This window comes from Perca fluviatilis, chromosome 10, assembly GCF_010015445.1.
Source record: "Perca fluviatilis chromosome 10, GENO_Pfluv_1.0, whole genome shotgun sequence".
Lineage (NCBI taxonomy): Eukaryota > Metazoa > Chordata > Actinopteri > Perciformes > Percidae > Perca > Perca fluviatilis.
In genome coordinates, this window is record NC_053121.1 from 9,402,217 (window position 1) to 9,427,518 (window position 25,302).

General features: G+C 38.9%; 1 protein-coding gene across 6 annotated transcripts in view; it reads right to left on the minus strand.

Moving 5' to 3' along the window:
* abhd18 (abhydrolase domain containing 18) overlaps positions 1-25,302 on the minus strand; it is a 100,587-nt gene that overhangs the window by 44,940 nt on the left and 30,345 nt on the right. For 3 of the 6 annotated variants that reach the window (XM_039814321.1, XM_039814322.1, XM_039814318.1), the window contains 3 exons: positions 23,373-23,474; positions 16,906-17,141; positions 5,721-5,857 (listed from right to left, as the gene is read on the minus strand). In XM_039814321.1, the coding sequence (XP_039670255.1) occupies positions 5,721-5,857; positions 16,906-17,141; positions 23,373-23,474 (475 nt within the window). The remainder of the gene's footprint in view (positions 1-5,720; positions 5,858-16,905; positions 17,142-23,372; positions 23,475-25,302) is intronic. The other 3 variants (XM_039814319.1, XR_005640546.1, XM_039814320.1) reach the window with 3 other exon arrangements.

The following is a 25,302-nucleotide window of genomic DNA, read 5'->3' on the forward strand; positions in this document are numbered from 1 at the left end:
GGCTTTTTTGTAGAGCACATTGAGCTGGACTTGTGTGAGAAATATCAGGTCAAATGGACTCACCGTGTGAAGGGTGTGGCCTTTCAAAGTTTAGCCCTAAGTTATTGCACCACCATCATGATAGCATCATAATTTTTGGGGAGCATGAGCACATCACCATCAGTAATGGTTACAATTTTCATTTGTCTAGCTCGTTCAAGCCCGCAGTAACTCAAGAAAAGGCATAATTTAGCATATAATGCTAAATAGGCCACACCCTCACGCATCAATCAATATGACACTTTAGATCCTGGTTAATACTTAGACCCTAGACCAGGTGTACCAATTTTGGTGAAATTCTGTCGGTTTTGCTATACATATTTGTGTTGTCTACCACTTCGGGGTTTGAACCCTGATTAATATACAAGTGCACAGTACACAAATGCAACGTTTGGCAATACGCTTAAAACATCTACTGAAGTCCTCCAGTAGGTGGAGCTCCTGTGTTCCTTTTGTCCACTCCATTGCAATGGGTGCAAGTATAGGCAAGATTTTATTTGGCCTCTAGCACCAGTGGTACCAGCACTCCATGTGGCTCATAGATTGAACATAAACTTATGATATGTAATAAACTTGACAATGTTGTGAAGCATTAGGTAACGCTGGTCAAGGCTGATACAGCTGCCCAGCTCTTCACTGGTTCTCACTGATAACTTTCCGATATTTCTCCTCATCCTTGTCTGTTCATGGTCTCTTGGACACCTAATATACATTTACATTATTTTCCCTTCTGTTATGTCCCATCTGGTTGGTCTTTTTTGATGTGAAAATAAAAATGGCCCAACAAAAAACAACTCCAGATGTCACTGTAGCCACCCTTTGCTTTTTTATTAATAAGGGAAAAAATTCCACTAATTAACCCTGACAAGGCACACCTGTGAAGTGAAAACCATTTCAGGTGACTACCTCATGAAGCTCATTGAGAGAACACCAAGTGTTTGCAGCGCTATCAAAAAAAGCAAGGGGTGGCTACTTTGAGGAATCTAAAATATAAGACATGTTTTCAGTTATTTCACACTTTTTTGTTAAGTACATAATTCCATATGTGTTCATTCATAGTTTTGATGCCTTCAGTGAGAATCTATAATGTAATAGTCATGAAAATAAAGAAAATGCATTGAATGAGAAGGTGTGTCCAAACTTTTGGCCTGTACTATATATATATATATATATATATATATAATGTATATATATATATATATATATAATGTATATATGTGTGTGTGACACACCTTCTCATTCAATGCGTTTTCTTTATTTTCATGACTATTTACATTGTAGATTCTCTTATGTACTTAACAGAAAAGTGTGAAATAACTGAAAACATGTCTTATATTTTAGATTCCTCAAAGTAGCCACCCTTTGCTTTTTTGATAGCGCTGCAAACCCTTGGTGTTCTCTCAATGAGCTTTATGAGGTAGTCACCTGAAATGGTTTTCACTTCACAGGTGTGCCTTGTCAGGGTTAATTAGTGGAATTTTTTCCCTTATTAATTGGGTTGGAACCATCAGTTGTGTTGTGCAGAAGTCAGGTTGATACACAGCCGACAGCCCTATTGGACAACTGTTAGAATTCATATTATGGCAAGAACCAATCAGCTAAGTAAAGAGAAACAAGTGGCCATCATTACTTTAACAAGTGAAGGTCAGTCAGTCCGGAAAATTGCGAAAACTTTGAATGTGTCCCCAAGTTCAGTCGCAAAAACCATCAAGCGCTACAACGAAACTGGCTCACATGAGGACCGCCCCAGGAAAGGAAGACCAAGAGTCACCTCTGCTGCTGAGGATAAGTTCATCCGAGTCACCAGCCTCAGAAATCGCAAGTTAACAGCAGCTCAGATTAGAGACCAGATTAATGCCACACAGAGTTCTAGCAGCAGACACATCTCTAGAACAACTGTTAAAAGGAGACCGCGCGAATCAGGCCTTCATGGTCAAGTAGCTGCTAGGAAACCACTGCTAAGGAGAGGCAACAAGCAGAAGAGATTTGTTTGGGCCAAGAAACACAAGGAATGGACATTAGACCAGTGGAAATCTGTGCTTTGGTCTGATGAGTCCAAATTTGAGATCTTTGATTCCAACCGCCGTGTCTTTCTGCGACGCAGAAAAAGTGAACGGATGGATTCTACATGCCTGGTTCCCAACCGGGGAAGCATGGAGGAGGAGGTGTGATGGTGTGTGGGGGTGCTTTGCTGGTGACACTGTTGGGGATTTATTCAAAATTGAAGGCATACTGAACCAGCATGGCTACCACAGCATCCTGCAGCGACATGCCATCCCATCCGGTTTGCGTTTAGTTGGACCATCATTTATTTTTCAACAGGACAATGACCCCAAACACACCTCCAGGCTGTGTAAGGGCTATTTGACCAAGAAAGAGTGATGGAGTGCTGCGCCAGATGACCTGGCCTCCACAGTCACCGGACCTGAACCCAATCGAGATGGTTTGGGGTGAGCTGGACCGCAGAGTGAAGGAAAAAGGGCCAACAAGTACTCAGCATCTTTGGGAACTCCTTCAAGACTGTTGGAAAACCATTTCAGGTGACTACCTCTTGAAGCTCATCAAGAGAATGCCAAAGCAAAGTGTGCAAAGCAGTAAGCAGAGCAAAGGGTGGCTACTTTGAAGAAACTAGAATATAAGACATGTTTTCAGTTATTTCACACTTTTTTTGTTAAGTACATAATTTCCATATATATATACACACACACACACATATATATACACACACACACACACACACATAAATATATATATGCCACATCATTTTTTATATATATATATATATAAAAATAATGTGGCACACCTTCTCATTCAATTTGTTTCCTTTATTTTCATGACTATTTACATTGGAGATTCTCACTGAAGGCATCAAAACTATGAATGAACACATATGGAATTATGTACTTAACAAAAAAGTCTTATATTTTAGATTCCTCAAAGTAGCCACCCTTTGCCTTTTTTGATAGCGCTGCAAACCCTTGGTGTTCTCTCAATGAGCTTCATGAGGTAGTCACCTGAAATGGTTTTCACTTCACAGGTGTGCCTTGTCAGGGTTAATTAGTGGAATTTTTTTCCCTTATTAATAAAAAAGCAAAGGGTGGCTACTTTGAAGAATCTAAAATATAAGACATGTTTTCAGTTATTTCACACTTTTTTGTTAAGTACATAATTCCATATGTGTTCATTCATAGTTTTGATGCCTTCAGTGAGAATCTACAATGTAAATAGTCATGAAAATAAAAAAGGAAAGCATTGAATGAGAAGGTGTGTCCAAACTTTTGTCCTGTACTGTGTGTGTGTGTGTGTGTGTGTGTGTGTGTGTGTATACATACACACACACACATATACATACACACACACACATACATACATATATATACATATATACATATATATATACATACATACATACATATATATACATATATACATATATATATACATATATATATATATATATATATACACACATATATATATACATATATATATGTACATATATATACATATATATACACACATATATACATACATATATATACATATATATACATATATATACACATATATATACATATATATATACACATATATATACATATACACACATATATACATACACATATATACACAATATACATACACATATATACACATATATACACATATATACACATATATACACACATATATACACATATATAATACATATATATAAACAATAATATCAAAAATAAAAAAATATAATATAATCAATAAAAACAAAAAAAAAATAAATAAAAAAAAAAAAAAAAACAACACAAAAAAGAAAAAAAAAAAAAAAAAAAAAAAAAAAAAAAAGAAAATAATACATACATATACATACACATACATACATACATACACATACATACACATCATCAAAAAAAAAAAAAAATAATAAAAAATACAAAATACAGTGCTAGAAAGTATTTGAAGTTAATGACATTTAGGCCTCAAACATAAAGATATAAAACTGTAATTTTTGTGAAGAATCAACAACAAGTGGGTCCCAATTATGAAGTGGAACGAAATTCATTGGCTATTTCAAACTTTTTTAACAAATAAAAACTGGAAAAAGTGGGGCAAAATTACCCTTTACTTTCAGTGCAGCAACTCTCTCCAGTTCAGTGAGGATCTCTGAATGATCAATGTTGACCTAAATGACTAATGATGATAAATAGAATCCAGCTGTGTGTAATCAAGTCTCCGTATAAATGCACCTGCTCTGTGATAGTCTCAGAGGTCCGTGTAAAGCGCAGAGAGCATGAAGAACAAGGAACACACCAGGCAGGTCCGAGATACTGTTGTGGAGAAGTTTAAAGCCGGATTTGGATACAAAAAGATTTCCCAAGCTTTAAACATCCCAAGGAGCACTGTGCAAGGAGCAATATTGAAATGGAAGGAGTATCAGACCACTACAAATCTAACGAAGACCCGCCCGCCCTCTAAACTTTCAGCTCATACAATGAGAAGACTGATCAGAGATGCAGCCAAGAGGCCCATGATCACTCTGGATGAACTGCAGAGATCTACAGCTGAGGCGGGAGACTCTGTCCATAGGACAACAATCAGTCGTATACTGCACAAATCTGGCCTTTTATGGAAGAGTGGCAAGAAGAAAGCCATTTCTTAAAGATATCCATAAAAAGTGTTGTTTAAAGTTTGCCAAAAGCCACCTGGGAGACACACCAAACATGTGGAAGAAGGTGCTGTGGTCAGATGAAACCAAAATCGAACTTTTGGCAACAATGCAAAACGTTATGTTTGGCGAAAAGCAACACAGCTCATCACCCTGAACACACCATCCGCGACTGTCAAACATGGTGGTGGCAGCATCATGGTTTGGGCCTGCTTTTCTTCAGCAGGGACAGGGAAGATGGTTAAAATTGATGGGAAGATGGATGGAGCCAAATACAGGACCATTCTGAAGAAAACCTGATGGAGTCTGCAAAAGACCTGAGACTGGACGGAGATTTGTCTTCCAACAAGACAATGATCCAAAACATAAAGCAAAATCTACAATGGAATGGTTCACAAATAAACATATCCAGGTGTTAGAATGGCCAAGTCAAAGTCCAGACCTGAATCCAATCGGAATCTGTGGAAAGAACTGAAAACTGCTGTTCACAAACGCTTTCCATCCAACCTCACTGAGCTCGAGCTGTTTTGCAAGGAGGAATGGGCAAAAATGTCAGTCTATCGATGTGCAAAACTGATAGAGACATACCCCAAGCGACTTACAGCTGTAATCGTCGAAAAGGTGGCGCTACAAAGTATTAACTTAAGGGGGCTGAATAATTTTGCACCCAATATTTCAGTTTTTTATTTGTTTAAAAGGTTTGAAATATCCAATAAATTTCTTTCCACTTCATGATTGTGTCCCACTTGTTGTTGATTCTTCACAAAAAATTACAGTTTTATATCTTTATGTTTGAGGCCTGAAATGTGGCAAAAGGTCGAAAAGTTCAAGGGGGCCGAATACTTTCGCAAGGCACTGTACACACATACATACATATATATACACTTTATTTATATATATATATATATAAATATATATATGTTATATGTTTCTGCCTTCCTCTGTCCTATTTTTGTCCTATATTGTTAGGATACTAATTAGAAACATTGCCTGTAAATCTGTGTTTGCACTATAAACTTACCAGAGAAGTTGGCCATGTGTGTACATTCGTCCATCACTCCCTTCATGAAGCTTATAGATTCTCTATGTAATGATGGCCGACAGCATTTGGCAAAATCCGTCTTCTTTCCAAGCAGTGTGTTGTTTGCAAGAAGGCTTCTTAGAAAACAAAAAAAATCAAAACAACAAATAATAAATAACATATTGCGAAATTTGCTTCCAGCATAGCATTGTAATTCGATTTGATTGTGATAGCACAAAATTTATGCTATCATCTCTGCAACAAAATTTTTTGTCAAAATTGTGCAAAGAAATTGTGTGGGATACCAAAAAAGAAAACGTATACGTTTCTGAATCAGTCCAAACACACCCTATTTACCAAGTATTTTTTTGAATCTCTAGAAGTAGTAGAAACAAAACCACAGATGCATCTTCTTTGGGTCATTTATCTATTACATAGTTTCAACAGGCAAATCTCTTTGTCCTTTGTAGATTATCTCTACCCAATCTGACCCAAGTAGTGCTTTGTTATTGGATTTATGCTAGTCGTGGGTTAGCGATCAACACCGAAGCCCTTTCCCAATTTGTGCAGCCCGGATTCCTGATTACAGAGGAAACAGAACTAGACCTTTAGCTTCTGAAATCAATTACAGTTTTTTTCAATTGCTAAACGACAGTGGGCACAACTGGAGTCGCATGTGCAAAACTCAAGCCACAGTCTGCATTACCAACAGTCACCTGAGCTAAACACACATCACCTGCAAAACTCATTCAAAGCAACACAACTCTTAACACGCGTCTCAAAACAGGCTCAGTGCAGCCAAACACTATGCACAAGCCTCACTGAGATAACACACACTGTCACTCAGAACACACTGAGGGTAAAAACACTAGCATCAAACACCAATACAGAAACGACAAACTTTCTCATCTTTACAGTTTGAACAATTTGAGTGACACTACTCAATAGTTAATAAAAAAAAATATAGATTGTATAATATACCAATTTTTAGATAAGGTAAACAAGAAGGAATGAAAATCAGCAGTTTTCTTCAGTATAGTATTTTGTCTCTAGTAATTTATGGAATTGCTGGGGACAAAAACTAAAGGTACATAACAGTAACAAAGAATAGTTTGACTAATCCTGCCTCTCTCCAGCATCATGTGGCAAGTTTTCTTCATCACATTGGATGTCTGCATCATCTCTAATTACAAATGAATGTGGCGTTTCTATTGCTTTCACCTCCATTACTTTCTGAAAAACAGTAAGAACACAGTTTTACTATTGTAAAGATAGTGTTTTTCACTTTTTTTTTATAGCTGTGTACATAACCTCAGACATCTTACCTGGACATGTTGGTATCTTTGCTCTTTTACCGGTTTCTCTCAAACGGTACAGTGTATAATTGTTTTATTCTTATTTGGTGTTTGTATACAAAAAAAAGGCTTTCTGAGCTTTCTCTATATAAATACCATATATGTTCACTAACTAGTCTAAAACAAGACACCTTCTTAGGCTTTCAGCTAAAATTGCAATCAGCTGTGTTTGATAGGCACCAGACTGAAATCTATTCTGTTTTGAATGTGTGGTTAACAGTTTTGACAGCAGTGTATTAGCATTTGAACAAAGTGCTGTAAATCTACAGTGTTGTGCACGTTGTGGTTAAAGTCATGGGATAAGTGTGTAGAGTTTTGAAAACTGTGTTCAAGCAATGAAAAACGAACTAGAGTGTGGTCCACATGAACTGCTGCTGTGCAGACTGTAGTTAGAGTTTTGCACCTGACTCCAGTTGTGCCTACGGTCGTTTAGCAATCGAAAAAAACTAAGTAAGTTGCTGTGACCTGAGGGGGAAACTTAAAGGGGTGATAGAATGCAAAACTGATTTTACCTAGTCATAGTTGAATAACATACATAGAACCTCAAAATTCCATTGACACCTCTTTCCTATGTGTAACCCTGTCGAAAATTGGGTTAAAATTATAATCGAAATAAAAGTTATAAACTACTGAATTATTTATGTAGATTAAAGTTAATGTTTATTTTGTCAAATAAATTTGAGATAAATCACTTATTTTATTTTTTTACCATTTTTGCAACTGTCGGTTTAACCGGACGTTTTACAGTGCATTCTGAGGAAGCAGGAAAAAAGAGCCCAGTGAAGGTTTTCTCTCCAAGCTAACGTCTTGAGCTAAAAACGTGCACCGTACGACACAAGGTTTTGCAGAGGTTGAAGACTACTTAGAGAGACGTTGTAAAGATTATTGGCATTGTTGAGGTTCCCTGAGGAAGCCGTGAAACAACAAGAAGTGCCGGTTTCATCTCAAAATGCTGCACTTTGTGCCTCGGTAAGCTAGCTATTCAGTGCTATTTTGCTAGTTGCAACGAGGTTATTTCAACATAAGAAATTACAGTTACGATAATTTTGGCTAATACGTTAACCTTTTTGGTCACTTTTATTAGTGTTGCTGGAAATGGTTGAATTTTACAAGCAGTATTCTATTGAGAAATAGTGAACTAAGAAATGTAATTCACTGTACTTTTAAGGGCCATTTCTGTGTACTCCATTGGTGAAGCAGGTACTGTTTACAGAAAAATACATTTTGCTTTCACGGAGTAAGTAAAATTAAAGGGTGTGTGTGTTTAATGTTAAATATATGCCTAAATAGGGTGGTAAGCTAAATTGTGGATTGTCTTTTATGTCTATTTACACTGTGTTTATATGTTAACCATATTTTGTTAGAACAAAAATAATTCTAGCATTATTCAAAACATGAGAGTGAACCAAAGAATAATAATGTTTCAGCAGAAGTATTTTCACTTAGCCAGTGACTATTTTGATTTGTTACTATCTGATCTGTTATGACCTGGTCACATATCTCACATATTTCTGTTGTACAACAGAAATATGTGAGCTATATAAGAGAAGTATAAGATGAAACAGAACGGAGACTATGAGCCTGTTTGTAACTGCAGGTCAGGTCTTTTGTGACTACGGAGATTCAACGAGGAAAACCACTGACCCAGTAGATGGCGAGCCACCCTGTGCGACTTCCAGGAAATCGGATCTCCGTTGCTATTGAAACTGCTGGATGAAATATCTGGTATGTGGTAGGATTGTGCCAGTTCCACAGATTGGTACCCACAGCAGATTTACATAGGCAATATTGCACTTTGAACTTTGACTCATGACTTTTGACTGATTTAACTTCCGTTAGACTGGAACTTAGGAACCACTACTCATCAGACATTGACCTGGATAGACATTTTGGAGAACTCCACACAAGGACAATTTTATTTTGTTTAAAAAGGGCCTGTTTATGGTTTTATGGTAAATGTAGATTTCTTTGCAATTCATTCATCTACTAAAGTTGCAGTTAAATTACACCTCTTTTGTGTTGTGTTATGGTTATTGCACTCTAACTCAGCTCCCCGAACCTAGAGTGAAGTGTTTTTACCAAGAGTGGGTTACATATGCAAATCTCAAAATTTGAAACTGCCACTAAAAACGGGCGAATCTCAACAAAGCTCATAGTTGACATCAACCTTATTTGGCTCTAGTCTGTAACTTTGTCATGCCCCAAAATTTACATACACCACTGACCTGAGGTCAGCTTAGTCTTCTGAATAGGTCGCGCAGATCTCAGAAATATTATACATCGTTCGTCTGCTATATCATTACTGAAGTCTGTCTGTCTGTCAGTCAGTCAGTCAGTGCCGGCCAGCTACGCTGTTTTAGCCTACTACCATCAAGTGTTAGACTGAGACGGCTACTGCACGTCAACGAGTGAACTCAAAGCAGTCACTTGATTTTCAGGTAGTTTAAAGTGACAAATTGTATCACTGTATTTTGATGTCAAAATGCGTATCTACTACGTAAAATGCGCACAGGTTGGCAAGTCTGTATTTGGAAAACATCTGTTGTCATTCCTGTGCCTAAAAAAAAAGTAGCACTGACATCAATAGTGATGAAATCATTAGAACGTATAATGGTTGGTAATTTAAGGAGCGAGGTACAGCATCTTTTGGACCCTTACCAATTTGCCTATAATAATGGCAGGGGTACTGACGATGCCTTAAGGCCCAGACACACCGACCAGATGGCCGACCCTCGGCAGAAGAGGCAGTTGGACTGATGAGTCTCACCGAGTTGGTCAACAAAGTGCCTCGGAACACACCAAAGCGACGAGACGTAATACGTCTCCATAACAGCAGGCGGCGCTAATCTGTATTGTCGCCCAAAAATGAAAACCGGTCTGGTTAATCCGGAAATTGAAAGACAGACTGTAATGGCGGCTTGTTCAGAATACAATCTCATATTGTACTAAAATAGTTCACGAAACAGGTTTCTGAAAACATTTTAAGCGAGAAATAGGCCATGCAGTTGCTGAATCTGTCTTCATTTCAGATCGACAAAGGTCAGTTTAAAAGATTTTCGTCAGATTTTGAGGACTCTATTCACGCTCATCCTGCTCCTCGTTTCCGGGATAGCACTCTACCAATCAGATTGGTCATTTGAGTCCGACTGCCGGCAGTGCCTGCCTTCCGATTCAACATGTCAAATTGGCCAAAATGAAGGCCAACGGCCCCTCGGACGGACGACGGCACGGAACACACCGAACAGACTTGAGTCACTGACCTCGCCAGACTGTCCGACGGCCGATTATCGGCTTAGTGTGTCTCGGGCTTTAATCACAACTGTACACTATCTTAAAGCACCTTGAAAATCCATCAACTTATGTTCGATTATTATTTATGGACTTCAGCTCTGCATTTAATTGTATCCTCCCTCAGACACTTATGTAAATTACAACAGATGGGAGGTGAGCCCCTTCATTATTAGATGGTATGGTTCTTTTCTGACAGACAGGAAGCAGCAGGTAAGAGTCAACTCTACTCTTTCTGATACTCTGAACATAAGTACAGGTGCCCCTCAAGGCTGTGTAAGCTCTCCTTTACTTTTTATAATATACACAAATGATTGCAGAAACAATAGAAATAACCACATTATTACATTTTCAGATGCTACGGCTATACTATACTACGTCTACTTAAAATCACCAACGACCCAAATCACGTCGTGTATAGTGAGTTTGAGCTGATGCCTTCAGGCAGAAGGTACAGGTTACCAAATTGCAAGCTTAACAGGTACAAATTCTCATTTGTGCCGCTTTCAATCAAATTAATAAATAATAAGAGATAAGATGTGTGTGTGTGTGTGTGTGTGTGTGTGTGTGTGTGTGTGTGTGTGTGTGTATTGGCTGCAGTGATGTATGTATGACTAATACTACTAAATAAGGTACATAACATTATGGTTATAGGATGTGTAATGATAGGGTACTGGTGCAAAATATATATATATATATATATATATATATATATATATATATATATATATATATATATATATATATAATGTGCACACAGTAGTGTGGAAAAAATGCTGTAAACTAAGAATGCTTTCAAAAATATAAATAATGATTGTTTATTTTTATCAATTTACAAAATACAAAGTGAGCGACCAAAAAAACATCTAAATGACATCAATATTTGGTGTTACTTTGCCTTCAAACCAGCATCAATTCTTATAGGTACACTTGCAAAAAGTCAGGGAACGTCGAGGATCGTAGACACAGTGGTCGGCCAAGGAAACTTAAAAAACACATCAAGCTTATTTCCCTTTGAAATCGGAAACCAGTGGGACCCAGGCACACCCATCTACTGTCCGGAGAAGTCTGGCCATAAGTGGTCTTCATAGAAGAGTTGCAGCCAAAAAGCCATACCTCCGACATAGAAACAAGGCCAGGCAACTCAACTATGTACGAAAACATAGGAACTGGGTTTCAGAAAAATGGCAGCAGGTGCTCTGGACTGATGAGTCAAAATTTTAAATATTTGGCTGTAGCATAAGGCAGGTTGTTCACCAAAGGGCTGTAGAGCGGTACAATAATGAGTGTCTGCAGGCAACAGTGAAGCATGGTGGAGATTCCTTGCAAGTTTGGGGCTGCATTTCTGCAAATGGAGTTAGAGATTTGGTCAGGATTAATGGTGTCCTCAATGCTGAGAAATACAGGCAGATACTTCTCCATCATGCAATACCATCAGGGAGGCGTATGATTGGCCCCAAATTTATTCTGTAACAGGACAACGACCCCAAACATACAGCCAAAGTCATTAAGAATTATCTTCAGCGTAAAGAAGAACAAGAAGTCCTGGAAGTGATGGCACGGCCCCCACAGAGCCCTGATCTCAGCATCATCGAGTCTGTCTGGGATAACATGAAGAGACAGAAGATCTGTGGTTAGTTCTCTAAGATGTTTGGAATAACCTACCAACCGAGTAGGGCTGAAACGATTCCTCGAATAACTAAAATAATTAGATTACAAAAAATCCTCGAAGCAAAATTCTTTGCCTCGAAGCTTCGTTAAATCAATGTAATTAAGGTTGTACGGCTCACTGTGTTTCCGCACGGAGGATTATTACTAGCGCACAGTTTGACGCTTCTGTGGACACAAGACTGACGGCCCACATTACAAATGAAGGAAGACGAAAATAGCGAGGGTCTAAGTGAAGAGACAGGCGAGAGAAAACGACAGAAAGGTTGGGATCATTTTAAGCTGCAAACACGCTGCTACATCATCTCTGTAGAAAACATCCAGTGTAGGTAGCTAACGTCTGCTGCTCTCGTTTTACACAACTAGCCTACAGCATGCTACTCTGCTAATAGCGATGTTTTACAAAACTAGCCAACAGCATGCTACTCTGCTAATAGCGATGTTTTACCAACAAACTAAAACGAAAGCTGTCGATTTGTAGTCTGTTTATTAGTTTGCTATTAATCTTTGGAAACTTAGCTGCTGCCGGAGACAAACCGGCTCCTCCCCCCAGCATGGCTACTTAATATGCACGTGAATGACGTCATCATGCCGGTGATTTCTGCATTCTTTATTCTTTCTCCTCACTGTGTATTAGCCTTCTGAAAATGTGTCCCCCAGAACAGTGTAGTTGAATAGCCCTGCTGTAAGCTTTGTACAGTCATATTTACCCTCTGGTCAGTGAACAGCTCTTTTGCATATCCAGTGCAAAGAGCCAGAGGCAAGAAGGGGAAGGGGGTGAAAAATATTAACATTTGGGCCACCAAAAATGTACTTGGAATTTGGCAAAAGAAATTTTGTTCCTTTTTTTAGTACACAGCAATAATAAATATTTACTATTGCTGTTTACTAAGTATTTCTTACTAAGTATTTCTTATCCGATTACTCGATTAATCGATGGAATAATCGGTAGAATACTCGATTACTAAAATAATCGATAGCTGCAGCCCTACAACCGAGTTCCTTCAAAGACTTTGTGCAAGTGTACCTAGAAGAATTGATACTGTCTTGAAGGCAAAGGCTGGTCACACCAAATATTGATTTGATTTAGATTTCTCTTCTGTTCATTCACTGCATTTTGTTAATTGATAATAAACTATTAACACTTCCATTTTTGAAAGCATTCTTAGTTTACAGCATTTTTCATACCTGCCTAAAGCTTTTGCACAGTACTGTGTGTGTGTGTGTGTGTGTGTGTGTGTGTGTGTGTGTGTGTGTGTGTGTGTGTGTGTGTGTGTGTGTGTGTATGTATGTATGTATGTATGTATATACATATATATACATACATACATACATACATACATACATATATACATACAGTACAGGCCAAAAGTTTGGACACACTTTCTCATTCAATGCGTTTCCTTTTTATTTTTTTATGACTATTTACATTTTAGATTCTCACTGAAGGCATCAAAACTATGAATGAACACATATGGAATTATGTACTTTTTTTTATTAATAAGTGAAAAAATTCCACTAATTAACCCTGACAAGGCACACCTGTGAAGTGAAAACCATTTCAGGTGACTACCTCATGAAGCTCATTGAGCGAACACCAAGGGTTTGCAGAGTTATCAAAAAAAGCCAAGGGTGGCTACTTTGAAGAATCTAAAATATAAGACATGTTTTCAGTTATTTCACACTTTTTTGTTAAGTACATAATTCCATATGTGTTCATTCATAGTTTTGATGCCTTCAGTGAGAATCTACAATGTAAATAGTCATGAAAATAAAGGAAACGCATTGAATGAGAAGGTGTGTCCAAACTTTTGGCCTGTACTGTATGTATGTATGTATGTATGTATGTATGTATGTATATATATATATATATATATATATATATATATATATGCTATGTTAAATTTTTATATGGGATTATGTAATTGGGCATTGTGCAATACAGAAGTTATTGACCACAGCATGAGTTAACGGGAAATGTACAATCATTATCAAAATTAAGTGCAATACGAGGGGAAGGATGTGTTGTTGGTTCTCTTCTGTTCTTCTGTGAATGTGAGGAAAGGTGGGGGAGGGGGGTATTGTGTGTGGTTATTAGATGTTCATTGAAGCATTGGATGAGATAATGTATGATTATGTTCTATGTAGGTTAACTGTATGTTCATTATGTGTTTTATGCGCGATGTGTTGCCATTTGTTTCTCTTGAATGCCCAAGAAGAATTTCTCCTATAGGAGACAATAAAAGCTTAAATTATCTTGGCTGACAAGCCTCTTTATGTTGCCACAAGGCTGGCTCTCTGCTGGAAAATGGTGGATTGCTCCCTCCATGTTGGATGTCAGCTGCTCCCGCAAGTACAGGAGATTAAATATAATGTACTTTTATTTTGTCAGCCCGAGCACCTTTGCGGAATGGTACCTCGTCAGTGCCTAGGAGGTGAAATAGCACTTCTTCATTTTTTAAGATAATTTTTTGGGGCATTTCTGCCTTTCATGGATAGGACAGCTCAGATATGAAAGGGGAGAGAGAGGGGAAGACATGCAGGAAACCGTCACAGGTCGGACGTCCACACTCCATACTTGGTCCATACGTCAAGTCCCTACTAGAGAAGGAAAGGCAGATTGTAATGCATCTGTTGTACCGGACCGTTGTGATGAATACGGAGCTGAGCTAGTAAGCAAAGCTTAAAGGGGTGATAGAATGATTATATAGGGTATTTGACACTGTTCCTTAAGGTCTCCTAATAGGGTATGTAACATTGGTTGGGCTGTAAATTGCCCGAATGCTATTTTATTAGGCCCTTAACTACCCTGTGAATATGGCTCTATTTGGAACAAGAGCTTTTCTTCCAAATATGGTATGCTCATGAATATTTAGAATGAGCTGCACAGTGATTGGTTTGAGCAAACTACATAGAAACACATGGGAGACTCGACAGCAGGTCTCATATTTCAGACACTGCAAAGTTATACATTGTTTGTCGGTCTATTTCGTTATTAAATTTACTTCTGAGACTTTTTTAAAGAGAGAAATCAACTATAAAAAGCTCAAATATGGGCCGTTTTACAAAAATGTATGGCTAATTGCAAATTTGGTAAGTCTGTGTGTCGGAGTTCAGCGGCCGGTGCTGCCTGTGTTGCTGCCTCGCCGCCCGGCCTGCCTTCCTTCACAGACCCCGGCCTGCTATGATGTACTTGGAGCTCCGTCATGGCTGGCAGCCCACAGCACTCCATACCCGAGCAAAGTCACAATCTTTTGGGCTAATGGCCTACCAAACGCTGCTGCCCTGACAGAGCTCCAGGGCCTGCAGCTCCCCTCTTCCAGCTAGCTAGCTAAATGGCCCGTGTGTGAGAGTGAGAGCGCGGTCAGCGAGCTTGTTACACCAGTAATCTCTTACCACATGTTACACACATGTCATGCCACGTATACAACATCTACCTAAATGTCTTATAAAGCTCCGATTTCAAGTTAATGAATATTTGTGAAGATTAGGGGTTTCGTTAGCTGCGACTGTCCCTTCAATCCTAGCTATGTGTAGCTACAAATCACGGATAGTTAGCTTCATTTTCGGCGTAATTTGAGTATATTTACAGTTTGAATTTCGTCACGCCACTTATACAACATCTACCTAAATGTTTTGTAAAGCTAACAACCGTGTCCGATTTCAAGTTAATGAATATTTGTGAATTTCAGAGGAATTCTAAGAGGAGGCTAGCTAGCTCTCATTGATAGAGCTACATCCAGCCGCAGGCTCTATCAATGAGACTCGCGGACAAGCGGTGTTTATTTCGTTTATATATCGTTCGTTTAAATAACTCAACACATTATAATTACACACATTAAAAGATTAACTGGAACCTGTGGTAAGAGATCGTTGGAGTAACAAGCTCGCTGACCGCGCTCTCACTAACATACACCGGGCATTTAGTTAGCAGGAAGAAGGGAGTTGCAGGCCCTGGAGCTCTGTCAGAGCAGCGGTGTTTGGTAGTCCATTAGCCCAAAAAGGGTGACTTTGCGCGGGTATCGAGTGCTGTGGCCTGCCAGCCGTAACGGAGCTCAATCGAGCTCACAGCAGGCCGGGGTCTGTGAAGGAAGGCAGGCCAGGCGGCGAGGCAACAACACAGGCAGCACCGGCAGCTAAATCCCGACACACAGTCGGACAAAATTTGCAATTAGCCATCCATTTTCGGCCCATATTTGAGCTCTACATAGTTGATTTCTCACATAAAAAAGTTTCAGAAGTGAATTTTGTAATGAAATAGCAGAGATCTGCGCGACCTAGATTCAGAAGACTACCTGATCTCAGGTCAGTTGTGTAGCCTATGTAAATGCTGGGGCGTGACCGTTCTCTTAATACACCCATGGGCGTGACAAAGGAACAGGTCCTGAGAGGCTTACGTAAGCAACTAGCTTTGTTGAGATTTGCCCGTTTTCAGCGGCAGTTTCAAAATATGAGATTTTCATAGTAAAGGGGTGTTAATGGGATTTTGAGCTTCTATGTATGTCCTATTTACCCACCGAACTGCGTTATTCAACTATGACAGGGTAAAATCGGTTTTGCATTCTATCACCCCTTTAAGATTATGGTCATGAGCTTTGGGTAGTGACCAAAAGAATTTCCCAATGCATGACTACAGTAGTTGTTTACATCTATTTACCTTACCAATGTATGCAGAAGCATTTTGTTTGGAATGTGTTGTGTCAGTTGAAGCATGTTGAACATAGGACCAGAAAACATAAAAATGGAAAGACACCCGTGCATTTTTGAGCAAAAGTTAATATTTAAAATATGTATGTGATATTTGAAACCTTGTCTTTAAAAATTTGTAAAGAACACAAATCAGCAACTTTTATTTACAATGAGTAATTGATTACCTTGGTAGAGTGTCCAAGCTCATTCCACTGCTGTTCACGGATGATAACAATTGGTCTACTCTAGCACTGCCCCCTTCCAGGCCGCCACCAATAAACAGGCCTCGTCCAGCCTCGGCTTCCCCTCCAGCCTTGGAGTTCAGACCCACTGTCGCTCTGTCACCTCCAGACAGGACCAACAGATGCTCTGAAGAGTCCACATTCTTGGCAAATTCTGGACCCATTTTAAAGGAGTCAGCCTGACGAATGTGGTGACACAAACAAAAAGACAGATACAACGACTTATTAATGCTCATGTGTGTTCATGTATGCATTTGGTAAGAGGAATCAGTTCTACAGCAGAATTACTTTTAAATTTAGTACAAAGTACATTTTTGGTGGCCACAATATAAACCTCTCTAATTAAGTCTATTTAAATCGCTTCCCCTTCCTGCCTCTGGCTTTTTACACTGGATATGCAAAAGAGCGATTTACTAAGCCCAGGTAAACGTGACTAAACAAAGCCTACAGCACGGCGATTCAACAGAGGGACTTATTTTCAGAAGGCTAATACTGAGTGAAGTTTAGAAAGAATTAAGAATGCAGAAATCAACGGCATGTCCAATGACGTCATTAACATGCATAATAATTAGCCATGTGCATGTGCCGCTGGTAGAGCTGGTTTGTCTCCGCCAGCAGTTAAGTTTACGAATATTTGCCAAACTTCAAGATTCGTGGCAGTCTAAGATAAACAATGCGACTACATACAGACAGCTTTCGTTTTAGCTTGTTTGTAACAATTTGCTATTTGCAGAGTAGCGCTGTATAAGAGCGGTGGTGGGTAGTAACATACTTGCAATCAACAGGTTCAAAATATATTGCTTTTCTACACGTTGATCCCTGTTAAACAGGTGTATTCATAAAGTACTGGCTTTTTACTCACAAATGTTTTATTGCACTTACAGTAACAAGTGTAACGTTAGTTGTCACAGGACTCTCAAGTCTCACACATTCACCGTAAGATACACGCATCTCAACCAGTTCACATGCTCACACGCCACACCTATTTCTCACACTGTAATTGACACGCCTAATTTGATGATGCTATTGCGCACTGCAGGCATCAGATTAGAATTGCTCACAAAACCAGCAATATTTTAGAAAAGGTCACTATTTAGGCAAAGGTAATATACTATGATATGATTCACACAATCATTAATAGTCTCTGCTCTCGTGTTTCAATGTAAAATTAAAACAAATAGAAGACTGTAAAGCTGATCTCCACGGAGCACAAGAGGCCAAGGTACATCTTAAATATGAAAACCACAAGACTAGTGGTGATTTTGTTAACATTGTAGGTTATATTAATAATAAAACACTTATGTTGCATGGAATTGTTTGGATTTAGTGACATAGATGCTCAGTAGGGTTGGGTACTGAACTCTGTTCTTTTTTGGGTACCGACCGAATTGCGCCGGTACTACCGAGGACCAATTCACTTTCAATCAGACAGTGCCAAATTTTGGTACCTGAGAGCGCGTAAGCAGTCGTGGTGTTGTTGACGTTACACTTCCTCTGAGACAAGCAGGCACAACAGTGGTTTCTATGTCCTGGTGACTGACTGACAGGCTGAGGTTGTAAGGCAAGTCAACTTTATTTATTTCAGCAACAAGGCAATTTAAAGTGCTTTACATAAAAACATTAAAGAGCAGTTAAAAAACGGTCATGAAAATAAAAACAGGCTAAAATAGAATAATATACAAATACAAGAATAAAAGTAAGAAATTAATAATTATTTGATTTCATAGGCTGTAGTGATGGGTTTGGGAGGGGAGAGGGAGGTGTTTTATTTTTAGTTTAGTTTATTTTGTTTTGAGTGTAAAATATTCTAAATAAATAACAATGTTCTAAGTAAATAGGATAAAAAGGTTTGGAATTATCCTTACAACTAAAATATTGAAATAATGTTTTTGTTATTACAAAAGGGAAAGTACCAATAAAAGGTACCATTGGGTACCAGAACAGAACTTCCAACCCTAATGCTCAGGCTCAAGTTCTGCAAGTTCCACTGTATGTGTAAAGTATGTACTTTGAGCACTGCTGTTCAGTGGACTCGTTTGGGGCCGAATTTTATTTTTATTTTTGATAAATTTGTATTTTATTAGTGGGAATGCAGCATTCCAACTATTGTTATTCTGTTCGGCCATTTTTATTATTCCATACGTTTTTTGGCTCTCCGTAACTTCTGCATACTTTCAGCTTAATAGCTGAAACCATTCAACTTTTAAAATTCTACTATTACTATACTATTTCTACTATTTATACTTTTTAAAATATTAAGCTTTTTAACATTGAAGTCAATGAGAGCATGCTTCAAATCCTTCAAATCCTCTTCTGCTTCAAAATGTATCTCCTCCTACATTCTTTCACCTTCAGACGTGATTCAAACTTTAAACTTTAAAATATTCAGGTATTCGGGGTGTGCTCAGTGTTTTGATATCTTTTACAGTTTTTGTGAAAAAGCTGTTAAAGTTTAATGTACATTTCAGGAAATTTTATCAAATAAACAGAGTGTGTATTGCGCTGGCTAGAGTGACGATGTCATCAACTAAAAAATGATCTTTGTCCTTGCTCTATAAATTGCTCTCACACCCACAATTTTGACTTGTCATACAAAAAACGTAGGTATTTTTGTCTAGTTTCAGCCAATGTGCTCAGTTATGCGATAGGACTTATAGTTTTGGCTCGGTGAGCTTCCAAATGACAAGAGTTCCAAATCTTCCTCCATTCACTTCCCTGTTAAACATCCTCCACATTTCTGAGCAAAATGCAGAGCGAACCATTTTTTTTTTTTTAATCGCTGATATGGCCACATTTTTAAGTTTATCCACATAACTTTTATACCGATACGTTCACAAAGGCCTTGTGGTGCTCAGGATGACGTCATTTGACTGATAGCAGTTATCGTTTTGGAGCCTTTATTTGAGAGCTCGCTCTCAGTGTCTCTGAATAGCTGCAGTGCGCCACAGGTGACATATTAACAGCAGGTGCTCTGGTCGTTAACTGATTACAGATCAAAGAGATCTCATCACAGATATCAAAGGGTGTTTACAAAAATGGTCACAGGTCATTAGTAGCCATGACAACCCTTTCACAGACAGTCAACTTGAATACTACAGGCATTAATATGAACATTAGTCTATATCCTTTGCGTTCCACTTCTGTCCGTCTGTCTGTCTCCCTCCTTATCTGTCTCCCTCCCTCCCTCCTTCTGTCTTCCTCCCTCCTCTGTTTTTGTCTCCCTCCTCCTCCCTCCCTCTGTCTGTCTGTCTCCCTCCCTCCTTCTGTCTCCCTCCTGCCCTCCCTCCCTCCCTCCCTCGTTCTCTGTCTCTGTCTCCATCCCTCCCTCTTTCTATCCCTCCCTCTTTCTATTTCCTCTGTCTCCCTCCCTCCTTCTGTCTCTTCCTCCCTCCTCTCTCTCCCTGCCTCCCTCCCTCCTTCTGTCTCTTCCTCCCTCCTCTCTCTCCCTGCCTCCCTCCCCCCTCTCTCCATCAGTTTCTGTCTCTGTCTCCTTCCCTCCTTCTCTGTCCACCTGCCTCCTTCTGTCTTCCCCCCTCCTTCTCTATCTCCCTCTCTGTCTCCTTCCCTCCCTCCCTCCCTCCTCACTCTCTCTATCACTCCTCTCTCTCTCTCCCTCCCTCCCTTCCTCTCTATCACTCCTCTCTCTCTCTCCCTTCCTCTCTCTCACTCCCTCCTTCTGTCTGTCTCTCTCTCTCTTCTCCACAAAGGCCTTGTGGTGTTCAGGATGACGTCATTTGACTGATAGCAGTTATCGTTTTGGCAGTCTGAGCCTTTATTTGAGATCTTGCTGTCAGTGTCTGAATAGCTGCAGTGTGGCACAGGTGACATTAACAGCAGGTGTGGTAATTGCAGATCAAAGAAAGGCTTTATTAGAGCTGAAGGAGCATCTACCATCTATTGAGCGGTCATAGTGTAGTGGTAATGACACATACTTTTGACCTGGGAGACCTGGGTTCTAATCCTACTGTGATACATCAATCAATGTGTCCCTGAGCAAGACCGTTAACGACTAGTAGCAATTGGAAGTTGCTCTCTTTTTTCTCTTTTTCCTCTCCTCTCCTTCTCTCCTTCTGTCTTTCCTCTCATTCAGCCCCATTCTTTTCATCTAATATATTTCACATCTCATCTTAGCTAAATTGATGCTTTTTTGTTCTATGCAGTGTATATGTCTGATAATAATACAAAGTATTTCTTCTTTCAGCCGTTTCAGGTAATTCATTTCAACATAAATCTTTGACAGGTTTACAGTTCAGCTTCAAGCTTTTCTAACAATGTATTTTAGCTCTTCACTTAGGTAATGCAGTTTAGCTTCCAACTAGGGCTGGGTATTGTTCAAAATCTTTCGATCCGGTGCCAATTTCGATACCTCAGTTTCGATGCCGGTTCCTAACAATACTTTTTTCGATACCATATGTTTTAAAATCCATTTCAACATCAACAAAAATACATTAAACACAAAGCTTTTATTTTCCACCTTAATTGTGAATCAAAACTGTTATCAAAATTAAATAATTCTGGTAAAACTGCTCACTCAGAGTAACATTAATAAAAGTGCCTTGCTTTGCAAGCTCAGCCTGTCAGTCAGTCATCAGGGCAGAGAAACCACCGTTGTGGCTGCTTGTCTAGTAAGAGGAAGTGTAACGTCAACCACACAGCGACTGCTTTCGGCTCGTAAAAAACTGTAACTACACTTGAAACCAACCGTGACTCTCTGTGACTTCAACAAAACTGCAGACAGTTTACTCCGTCCACACCTCTCCGTGTGTGTGTCTCGGTCGGAGCTCCGCTCTGTATCAATATGCAGAGAGGACAGATAAGCTTGCGCTTACGCGCTCAGACGCTTTTGGAACCGAAATTTGGCACTGAAAAATAAATAATTCTTCGATACTCATAGGATTGGAGTATTTTTTTCGATACCATAGAAGTATCGACATTCGGTACCCAGCCCTACTTCCAACTAACAATTTTCCTGATTTTTCAGCAGTGCAATGCATTTGAGCTTTAAGATTTTTCATACAATTTGTTTCATATTTCTGCATTTGTGAGTCATTCAGTTAGAAAATATACTCAGATCTCACAATGTTCTACGTCTTTTGTCATTATTCAACTTTTAAAGCCAAGAGTTCAGTTTAGCGTAAGCTTTTAACTTTTTAATGAAATTCATACGTACTCATACACTTTTTCAACTACTCTCACTTTTTCAACTTCTTACGGATTTAAGCTATTCATCCAGTTTAGCTTTAGCAATTCAGCTATTCAGCATTCCCATGCATTTTCTGCAGGAAATGCATTTTCTAGTCTACATAAAACAATTTATTTTATGTGAATGAATTTGTAATTTATCAGATTAACCAATTGTTATAATTTCTATTGCTAGTCAGTGATAAAAGTAACATGTAACTGCTAGAATAACACTTGAGAGAATACAAAGTTCTTAACAGTCAGGAATAGGCGTGTTTTGAATATTAAATAGCCATTTACAAACTGTGTGGGCTAAAATACACAAGAAACCCAATTCTCCTTAACAATAATTCACAACATTTACAATTAGGGAGGCAAACTCATTAAAATATGCAATTAAGATCAGTGTATATGATGGAATAGTGGCATTAAAATGTGCCAGAGGCAAAGCCCAAATTTGGTTGTCATCTGCGCCAGGGGCCGTTACTAACCTTCTCTGTATCACTCGCAGTTTAGTAACGTTACACATGTTCAACCATGGATGTAAAGGCAATTAAGCGATCTCACCGCCGTTGTGGCTCTTAAATAAAATCCAGTCCTCTTTGTCTGAAACTGAGACAACCATACAAAAACAGTGATGGGGGCTATCAACACTAGGGCTGGGACGATTTGTTGACGTTATCGATTACGTAAATGCGTCGACACAAATAATTTGCATCGACGCGTCACTAAATAAAATAAATAAATAAAACTTTAATTAATTAATGTAATGCGGAACTACTGTTAGATACGCAGGTCCTAGGGACACCTAATCTGTAGCCCCGCCTTAGCTCTGCATGCTAGCCAAGCTCCTCCGCCTACATGCAGTTTTTTGTCAGGTCGACGGTCAAGTGAGTGAGTCAGAGATAGCAGCCCGAAAGGACGACTATGGTGAGTGGTGGCGACCCACAAGAGTTACAGCCGGCCTCTTTAAGATCGCAAGTTTGGGAACACTTCGAGACTGTATGGCTGCAGCCTGGAGCCTCCCGTGTCGACCCATTCTTAATGTCAAACCCAGCATTTACACTAACTCATTGGCATTTTTTATATTCTTATCAAACCTTATATGACCTTCTACCTCCCCGGTTAATATAAGAAGTCCAAACAATATATACAAATTCTAGATCTTTTCAATCACTATGTACGAGTATCAGTACGTGATCTATAAAAAAAGTTGAAGAATAACATACCCCACAGTACTCCAACAGCTTAATGATCTCCTCTTCATACACTGAGTTAATGGCATACTGCTTCTCCAGCTCTCTCCAGTTCACTGCTTTACTCAGCACACCCTACACACAGACATGGTTGTGGTTTTAACCAATCTCCGGTGCTGAAAAATAAGTGCCAAAAACTGCAATGCCTTAAATGGTCACTTGAGGTTGGCTCCAAAAGTGAGCCAATCCCCGTAAAATGCCCAACTTTACAGAAAAAAAATAAACCATTTTACAGCCTGGTACAAAAAAGGTTTTGGGTCTCTATAGCTAATGTCCCCCGGCATGACAACTACTTCATTTCTTTGCCCATTTTTGAATTAGCTGCTTTTACCGCTGTCAAACGTATGGGTGACATTACAGAGACTATGTCCACATTTTGTCCTCTATGTACTGTATATGTCTATGATTTGAACCGATTCATAACATTTAAGGATAGGTTAACATTTTTTCCAAGACTATCTTAATACTCTACGCTTTAGTGTATAACTTTTTGATATTAATGAATGTCTGTTACATTTAAGCCATTGCGAAATGAATTGCTACAAAGCTTATTAAGACTATGGAAGTAAATCTGTTTCATCGGATTTTGAAATTAAAAAGCCATTGAATTTCTAGCACAAAATATTTATGCATTGAAATTATGTATCTGAATTTGTTGCCTCTGAATTTTACTCTTCAAATTTTCAAAAACTAATTTTCACCTTTATTTTTCTAAGTTCATAAATTCAGAATAACAAATTCTACGTAAAAATATTCAATATAACAAATTCATAAGCAAAACACAATGTTTAAAATTCAACTAATATATTTTAAACTTGCTCAAATTCAACAGGCCATATTCAGCTGTAAAATGTAATGTTTAAAATTCAGCGTTAACATCCGGGAATCCATAGAAAAGCAATCGATTCTAGAATCTAGATCGGGAGTTTGCCATTGTAGCAGCAGCCAACAGCTGGAAACGTTTTACAATTTTTGTCTGCTATTTCACCACTAAATTCACTTCGGAGACTTTTTTATGCGAGAGTTCGACTATGGACATTTTTACAAAAACGTATGGCAAATTGCACATTTGCTCCGATGTTGTTTGACTTGAGAAGCTCCAGTCTGACGTGACAGCAAGTTGGTGGCAGCCGGGATCGCTTGCTCGCCGGCTTGCCAGTGCTGCTCACAGACCCCGCTGTCAGCTCGAAGTCTCTCAATGGACTCATGGACAAGTTTATTTCCTCAATCATTTGTTTAAATAACAAAACACAATTATACATTATAAGATAAACCACAACCTGTGGTTATCTGTCTTTCGGAGTTAAAAAGTTCCACAAGCGATTGCGGGCATAGCGATTGCGGGCATAGCGATTGCGGGCGTAATGTTTACGAGCTCGCTGGGCAGCCAGAGCAGGAGTCAGAGGAGTAGAAGAGCAGCATCTGAAAGGGCAGAGAGATAGGTCTCTCTTTAACATAGCCTATGTGTAAATAATAAATAGCCTATGTGTAAATAATAAATAATGGCATATGTTATTTAGACTTATGGGGAGACACCAAAGCTTATACTTTTCATTCATTCGAGAGGCATTATCAGACCTGAATGACAACAGGACTCTTAAAACTAACTGTATTGTTCATGTAAATAAAAAAGTTTGAGCAGATTTTGGCAAGCAATGTTTTATACAACCCTTGTTAAATAAAAGTATGTTAAAGAGAAACGTCTCTGCCCTGTCAGACGCTGCTCTCCCTTGCCTCTGGCTGTGGCTGTGTGTGTGTGTATGTGTCAGCCAACCAGCTTGTTAACATTACGCGCGCAATCGCTTGTGGAGCTTTTGTGAAATGCAGATAACGTATAATGGATAATTAGGGGTCCAAGCTATTACTGTCCAAGCCACAGACATCATTTATCCCGTTTCCATGT